Here is an 8,386-nt window from a genome sequence, read left to right on the forward strand (position 1 = left end):
AAGGAAAAAAAAAATCTCAATACACGTGAACACACTGACAAATGACTTCTCATTAGTGGTAACTATATATACAACACCTTTGTTAAGAAAAATTGTTGAATAATAGTTTCTTTTAAGCATTGTGTTCTTTATTGATTATTTTAAGCATTATTTCTCATTTTACATGTTATTTTCAATTTCTTTCTTGTAAAGCTTTCAGCTCTTTACTATATTTCACATGTTTTTTTCCCTCTTGTGGTCATGTTTTGTATATATCTCTCTAAATCATTTATTTTTTAATAATTTAATTTTGGGTAATCATTTATTTTAATTTTATGTTGCACTAAATTCATGTCAAGAGTTGGTTGTGACAATTGATGATTTTTAAAAGCAGTTATTGAAGTTATGATCTTAGATAAAATTCGAGAATCAACGTGATTGGATAAGTTCTACTTCAGATTTTTGTTGCTGTTAACTTAGTATTTTCCTCACCACTTCTAAATAAATGGGAAAAATTGTCATAAAATAATTAGATGTTTTATTTTTCTATTTTTGACGGTAAAAATTAGATCTATAATTTTAATATTATGAAAATAAAGTTGGGTAGGTATTCTTTCATGCACACATGGTTACACAGGAATAATGTCTCCTAGAGTTTTGCTTTTGATAAAGACAAAGCTGAGCAATGTTGCGGAGATCAAAATGGCAATATTTTTTTTAGGTTCATCTCAGTAAAATATAAATATATATTTTTTTGGTCATGTTGTCTTTTATATATGCTATCATTTTTTGGTCAAAACATAGGTTCATGCATTTTTACAAGAAAATTATGAATCTAAAGCAAATTTTAAATAAAATAAATTCACTAAAATGATTGAAATACAATAATATGAAGAGATGTTAGATAAAATGTAATAATATAATATATTGATAAAATACATTGATAATATATTTTTTATTCAAACACTTAATTATGATTTATTTCAATTAAGCACTAAATATATTATACAGTGTTCGTAGCTATAGTCATTTATGACTCAAATTGTCATCTCTTTTGATTACATGCATAAACCTCTAAAGAAGGTGATAAGTTTTATGTGGTTAACTAATTTGAATAAGTTGAAAAAAAATTTCAAAATTAAAAGTATCTAATAGGAACACTCTATAACAAATAGAATTAGTTTATTAGTGTAGTGTCAACAACTATTTTTAAACAATTGTTCTTCTTATTTTATATTAATTGACAATATGGCCAATTGCAAAGCATGTACATAAGTTTATATATTAAAAGATGAAAACCATTACAAAAGCGATTTAAACTTTTATCCTTCATTAAAAGAGTCTGTAATAGATAAAATCATCTTTTCTCTATTTTTTTCATATTTAAAACTTTTAAATTAACTAAATATTATTTTATAAATCCTTCCTTCCTTAAATTTTGTAATATAGTTAAATTTGTAAGAAAAATTAACTATGAAAAAAAATAAAAGCTTTAGCCACTTTCGAATTTTTAAAAATATATGAGTTTCCTCTATATTAGGAAAATGTCATTTCAAATTGTTAGGCTATAATTAATATTTACGGGTATTTCAATTGAATTTGCAAGAAGTGTTTATATTATCAATATTTTATGATAATCTGATAAATAAAAGTGAACTATAAATTTTATTATTATTAAATCTTTTTTTAGTTATGTAAGAAGTTCTAATATTTTACACTTCTAAATCACTTAAAATATTACCTTATAGAAACTACATCTATTTAAGAAATGTTGGTGGAAGAGATATTTTTATAACTACTTTTTTCATAAGCTTTGAAGGAAGCGTATAATAATCACAAAAGTTTACATTTAATCGTTCCAATATCTTGATTATCATATTATTTTGTTATAATTTATATTCTATTCAAGTTTATACTGTAGATGGATGTTCGATCAGACTTTGAAGAATTTTTTGTATTAAGGTTAGCTTTAATGGTATTGTTCTAATATCTTGATTATTGCATTTTCTGTAATATTATTATCTGTCATTTTTCTGCTTAACATAGGTGAATGAAAGTTTGATCGGGCTTTGGAAAAGGTTAGGGTTTAATCATATCTTGTACTCCCTCTGTCCCAAATTTTCTATTTGATTTCCCATTTTACTTGTCTTTTTTCATTAATCAAGAAGAGACAATTTTTTTCCACATTAATCAAGAAGAGACAATTTTTTTTTTCTATATTTTATCCTTTGTATTAATTATTTTTTTTCAAATTAAAATATAAACATCATTTAATAGGGGTACTATGATAAACTAGTCATGTTATTAATTATTTTTCTTAATCAATGTGTCATCTCAATTTGGGACGGAGAGTTTACAAGTGGTGCATGAATGTACGATCAAACTTTGATGAATTTTTGTATAAAGATTAGGCTTAATCATATTGTTTTATTGTAGCTTCTGATCTATTACTATATATTATTTTTGTAATCATTTGCTGTGTTATAGATCATGTTGTAGGAGACGATTAAGATACCGATACTTCACGCATGCCTGAATGCATAAAGTTGTATATCTTCGATTTTTAAAGTCAATTGTTATTTTTAATAAATATTTTTCTTTATAGATTTTAGATCGATTGATGGCTTAACATGAAATATCCGTGTAACGCAATTACACATGACTATATATATATATCAAATATGCTAGGAATTAGATCTAGCTGCTCAGCGAAGTGGTAGAATGATTTTCCCAGTCCATGGTGGGATAATCTTGACAATGCAAGTCACAGCAATCAACGTGCCAAAATTAATCCCAAACATTAAAAAACAATAAGGACAAGCAATAATGTAGGTGACAAGTTTGACTTAACCAGCGTCCTCCCCCTCCCCAAATCCAAAACCACAACACTCGGTATAGATATATTGGGATGAAAGTTGAGTTTGAACTTCGAAGAGGGAATCGCCAATTCAATTGAAATTGGGAAATTTGGAACCGACGAAACAAATGGTATTTTTGTATACTTTGAAAACGACAGGGGTATGTATGTCTGACCTATAATTAACTAGCAACAAATGAAACTTGGCTAACAAAAATAGAGGGGTAACTTACCTAATATTAACCCTCCTATTTCCTAAAAGCCCAGCACAGGCCCCAACGACGAGTCCACAGCAGTTGTGAATTAAATTAGTCGAGTTGGGTGTGTAACTACAAGTTATCACGCGGGAGAAACGGAGTGCTCAAGCACAACAACAGTAAATAAGAAGTCCCAAATTACAGTGAATAAGAACTGAGAGCACTTATATATAAAACTTCATATTTAATTTTTCCCATACAAAACCAACACAGTGCTCAGCTGTGTAACCAGAAGAGAGAAACAGCATTAGAACATAAGTTCAGTCACCAAGGAGTAATATTTAGATTAGAACTTCTGAATGAAGTCATGAATATGAGAAGTAGTCTCTTGAGCTCTTTCTTGATTAATGAAATGGGCAGCTCCCTTCAGCACAACAACATCATCCAGCATTGGCACATCCTTCTTGAAACCTCCTCCATGCACATACTCTCTCATTCCTGGTGTTGTATACACCAGGTCCAAATCACCAACCACGAATTTCACAGGCACCATCACTTTTACTCCCGTCCACGGAGCAGTCAGCTCCCAGTTCCTGCCCAAAATTCAAACGGTTTCGTAAAGAATAACTGCACTACCCAAATCCCACAAGTAGGGTCTAGGGAGCAAAGTAAAGAAAACAAATAGCACGACTTTGGCATATTACACATAACAAAAGACAATGTAATTAATTTCTATAGAGCCAACATCGAATATGTTGTAGCCAGTTACGTATCAATTGTAAACCTACAATAGCACACCAACTATATCCCGACTTGAGATGGACAATCTGAGCAAGGTTATGTGGAAGAATCACACTACAATAGTGGGAAATTATAACATTATTAGGAGTAACGGGAACATACAAGTCGAGTGCGCGATAGTAGTTTAGTCCTCCAGTGAAGCCCGTTTGGTCAAATTTGGTAGAATAGTATTTGAGGTCATCTTGCGAAAGCCATAGAGGCAGCTTAGCATCAGCAGATATAGCAAAGGGGTTCTCCTTGGGCAAGGAAGCTGGTCCTGGTTTCCTATCTGCCATTATCTTCTTCAATACCGCTTCACTGCCATACTTGGCTATCTCATCTTCCATGCCTGGGTCCTATAGCAAAAATCACCAAGTTACATTAATGTCACATTAGATAAATAGAGAGAATCAAGACAAATTAAGCTTAGACTAATCATCTAGTAGCAATTTTTATAGAGGTCTTATGCACCAATGCATCGATAGAAAAAGTAAAAAAGCAGATAAGGATAAAAGGGCTTCAATATAAGTTGGGCTTTCAACCGTCCCAACCAACATTTATATCAAGATACATTCACAAGACCTTATAGACAACAGAATATAGCATTAATTGAGCCAACAACCAGGCACTCCCTACAAGGCTAAAATTAAAACGTATGATGAAACACACCAGAATAAGAAAGGCAGCAGCGACTGCTATTTGACATTAAACAGAGAAGGCCTAGGTACTAGTTGGTGTAAACACCACTAGCTGTACACGGCAACAATAACATAGCATGTTCATACTGAATGGTCAAAAGATTTATTTTCAACACTGATTAATGAGCTATCTAACTCAACTAGCAACCAAGCTATGCTCAAACTCTCCAAACATCCGAGTCAGATTATCCAAAATTCACTATAATTTTTGAAACGAAAGAGCACCAAAACAACACAACTAAAAAACTTCTAGACTACAACTAGTATAATTTTTTCCAACTATAATCCCGCCTAAGGGCAGTCAAGTACACTAATAATCCGCTAAGCTAAACCACAAGAGACCAACTATAATACCCAAATAATCAGCAAAATAACAATACAACAGTAAAGAGATGACAATATATACAAAATTCTAGATTGCTAACTCCTCAATTTTTTCGAGAAGGACGCTTCCACATCTGGATACATGCACGTTAGATCATTAAATACTACTATACCATCACTCTATGTTAACGTTAGTGCTGCAAGTACAGTTGGACCCACTTAGATACAGTAAGGACAAAAATAGTACCAACTTTAAGCTCCATGTGTAACAGGGAACATTGTGTCTACGGTACTCTTTCACAAAAAACAAGTAACCAATACATGTACAACAATAAAATTTATTTTAACTACTCTTTTGTTTTCCGTACTTCAAAACCCAACACATCTAGAAGTTCAAAGGAGTAACAGAAACTACTCCCTCCGTTACTTTACAAATGCTACTTTTGAGTTGTGATTTTTTTTTTTGGTTTCCAAGTATCCCACGATCGAATGCCGTGAGACTAATCCTTCGTTCCTAAGCGGTAGAGAATTGACCACAGAATTTACAGCCGGCAGCCGTGACACTAATCCTCCGTTTCTCTGTCAACGCACTAAGCGGTAAAGAACTGGCCTCACCAGAGGCGGAAATCGAACCCCGAACCTCTTGCTTAAGGGACACGGCGCTGAACCACCATGCCAACTCTAATGATTTGAGTCATGATTTTATTTCTAATTAAATATATATTCAATGATAATTTTATTTTTAAATAAATATATATTTAAATTTTTTATAATAATTTGATTATAATCTACCTACCAGGCGTTTGAGTTTAAATATAGTATTCAATATCAATTTAAAAAGAGAAGAAATTTAATTAAGGATGTTCAATTGATAAAAATTATTCCCTCTGTCTCAAATTATTCGTCCCAAAATGAGATGATATGTCGATTAAGAAAAATAATTAATAATATGAGTTTACCCTAATATCCCTATTATCTTCTTAATTAATGAAAAAAGACAAGTAAATTAAAAAATCAAATTAAAAAATTTGGACCGGTAATTTGGGACGGAGGGAGTACCTCTAATTTTCTAAAGGTAAACAGTTTATTACGGGGAATGTTAAAATCAAAAGAAATAATCCCTCTCTCCGTTTAAAAAAAAATAACCTACCTAGTTTGAGTTGATATAAAGTTTAAGAAAATAAAGAATGAATTTTGAATCTTGTGATTTTAAATTAAAGATATGTCAAATGTACAAAATGCTCTTTAATCTTATGACCAACATGGCAAGTAAAAATTTAAAATTAAAAGAATTACCAAAAAAAAAAAAAGAAAAGGAATCATTTTTTAAAAAACAAATTAAAAAGGAAATTACTTCATTTTTTTTTTAGACGGAGGAATGGAGGGCTGTAAAAGTCAATTCAAGAAAGTTCCTTTCGTTTTCTTGTTGCCTGCTTACTTTTGAAGAAGATAAGAGCGAGAAAACTTTTTCTATGTATAGCCCATTTAACAAGAATTTTCTTTTGAAAAAAATTAGTGGTGCTGAAGAATAATTGCAAGCCACTAATAGAAAGAGCAGACAAAACCTTTACTTTTGCTCCAAAAGCAATAAAGGTAAGAAACAGCATAAGTGGTTTGTATACTATTAAGCCATTTAAAGAAATAATTAGCATCAATTATCTACGAGAATACTGAAATTGACATCCTGAAATAAGAGAAACACTTATAGCTGTATAGCTAAATTTCACTAATTGTGTAAACACTTAATTGTAAGTTAAACCTTAAGAATATTTGTGCTGAACCTTGAACTAATCATACATGCAAGTGCAGAGACACTAATCTTGAGAACTAGAAAATATGTACCTGGAATCTGCACATATAGTAATCATCTCCAAAGACAGCTCTCATGGTAGGAATAGGCTTCATCTTAGGATGCCTTGGCCTAAAAGCCACAGAAAGACAAACGTAAGCCTTCACCAAATCAGGCCTAAACAAACACAAATACCAACCAATCATAGCACCCCAATCATGCGCCACTAAGAACACACTCTCCACTCCTAAAGACTCAATAAGTGCTACCAAATCCCCCACTACGTGAAAATACGTATAGCTTGCAACATCCACGGGGGCATCAGTGTCCCCGTAGCCCCGTAAATCGGGCGCCACCGCACGGTAGCCTAAGTCAGCCAAGGCTACAATTTGGTGGCGCCACGTATACCAGAGCTCGGGGAAGCCGTGGAGGAAGAGAACCACGGGGCCTTTGCCTTTTTCAGCTACATGCATGTTGATGCGATTAACATTCAATGTTCTGTGCTCGATACCTTCCATCTTTTCTCTCTTTCTTGATCACGATAAGAGTACAGCTACTTTTATTTTTTATGAAATGTGATAGCATATCATGTGTATATTTATAGAGCAGTAGTTATATGCAAATGAAAAGGGGAAGAGGGGGATGGTGACCGATGAAAGTAAATGCGGGCTGCCATACTATTTATGGATCTGGAAGCCTACTAAAATAATGGTGCATTGGAAACGAGGGGGTTGACTATCACTCTCTCCGATTCATTTTTACTTAATCATATTTTTTTAAAATTAAAAAATAAAAATTACTACATTTTAAAGAAAATATTAAGTAAAATAAGAAATTATTTGAATTATTTTTATTTAGTTTTTGATTTTAGTTAAATGTTAAACACGTTTCATTACATTTTTTAATAATTTATTGAGCAAGGATAAAATGAAAATGTAATGTATTCTTTTTCGAGAAGTAGCTTATGCATTGTGTAATGAATGCCACGCAAGTGCCTAGTAACTCCCAACTTTTTTTGCTTTTGTAAGGGTAAGGGTCGTTGGGGGTAGGAAATCGAGAGTTTGTTTTTAAATTTTATTTCATCGAATAATCACCCAAGGGACGGAATCTCGAGTCATTAAGAATGACTATGTACTGCTACTCCCTCCATACAGTCATTAGGAATGACTATGTACTACTACTCCCTCCATCCAGTCATTAAAAATGACTACTCCCTCGTTTTATTTTAATTGATTTTTTTTAAAATATTTATTTTAATTTTTTTTATGAAATTAAAAGAATTTTATTATATATTTTTAATATTATTTCTATCATAAAATAATTATATAAGAGACATATACTCAAATTTATATTTTTAAAACATAATTAGTGAGGCTAATTTAATAAAATAAACTCTTATTGAATATTTTCTTAGTATGTGTGTCAAGTCCACAAAGACCAATCAATTAATACGAAATTGAGGGAGTATATAATCCCTCCATACATTTTTATTTATTTTAAGTAATTTGAATGCACTTTTTAATAAATTTTCTACTTTGATTAAATTAAAAATAATTTTATTAATATATTTTAAATTAAATTTTATATCTTTTTTTCAAATCTAATAATTACGTTTATTGGACAAGAACATACTAAAAAAATTATTTAAGCTATTTTTAAAATATTAAAGAAATAAATATTTAGAAATACAATTACAACCTAAATGAGGCAAATACAAAAAAAAAAAAAATTGAAAAGGAGTAGTATAGGAAGTTGCGGTTTG

At 31.1% G+C, this 8,386-nt stretch overlaps 1 protein-coding gene across 1 annotated transcript; it reads right to left on the reverse strand.

Annotated features, from left to right (window-relative positions):
• Positions 1-3,231: 3,231 nt before the first annotated feature.
• Positions 3,232-7,387, reverse strand: LOC107839640 (epoxide hydrolase A). Its single transcript, XM_016683212.2, has 3 exons — positions 6,678-7,387; positions 3,937-4,169; positions 3,232-3,626 (listed from the first exon to the last, which is right to left on the reverse strand). Exons 1-3 carry the CDS (start codon positions 7,140-7,142, stop codon positions 3,380-3,382), a joined length of 945 nt encoding a protein of 314 aa, XP_016538698.2. The 5' UTR covers positions 7,143-7,387; the 3' UTR covers positions 3,232-3,379.
• Positions 7,388-8,386: the final 999 nt, after the last annotated feature.

The sequence above is a fragment of the Capsicum annuum genome, chromosome 8 (genome assembly GCF_002878395.1).
Source record: "Capsicum annuum cultivar UCD-10X-F1 chromosome 8, UCD10Xv1.1, whole genome shotgun sequence".
NCBI lineage: Eukaryota > Viridiplantae > Streptophyta > Magnoliopsida > Solanales > Solanaceae > Capsicum > Capsicum annuum.

Excerpts from the sequence above, each read along its gene's own strand:
- LOC107839640 (XM_016683212.2), bottom strand. The coding sequence starts at position 7,142 with ATGGAAGGTATCGAGCACAGAACATTGAATGTTAATCGCATCAACATG. Across the intron at positions 4,170-6,677 it reads ACTATATGTGCAGATTCCAG|GACCCAGGCATGGAAGATGA; the intron begins GTACATATTTTC and ends TTTTTGCTATAG. Across the intron at positions 3,627-3,936 it reads TACTATCGCGCACTCGACTT|GAACTGGGAGCTGACTGCTC; the intron begins GTATGTTCCCGT and ends AATTTTGGGCAG.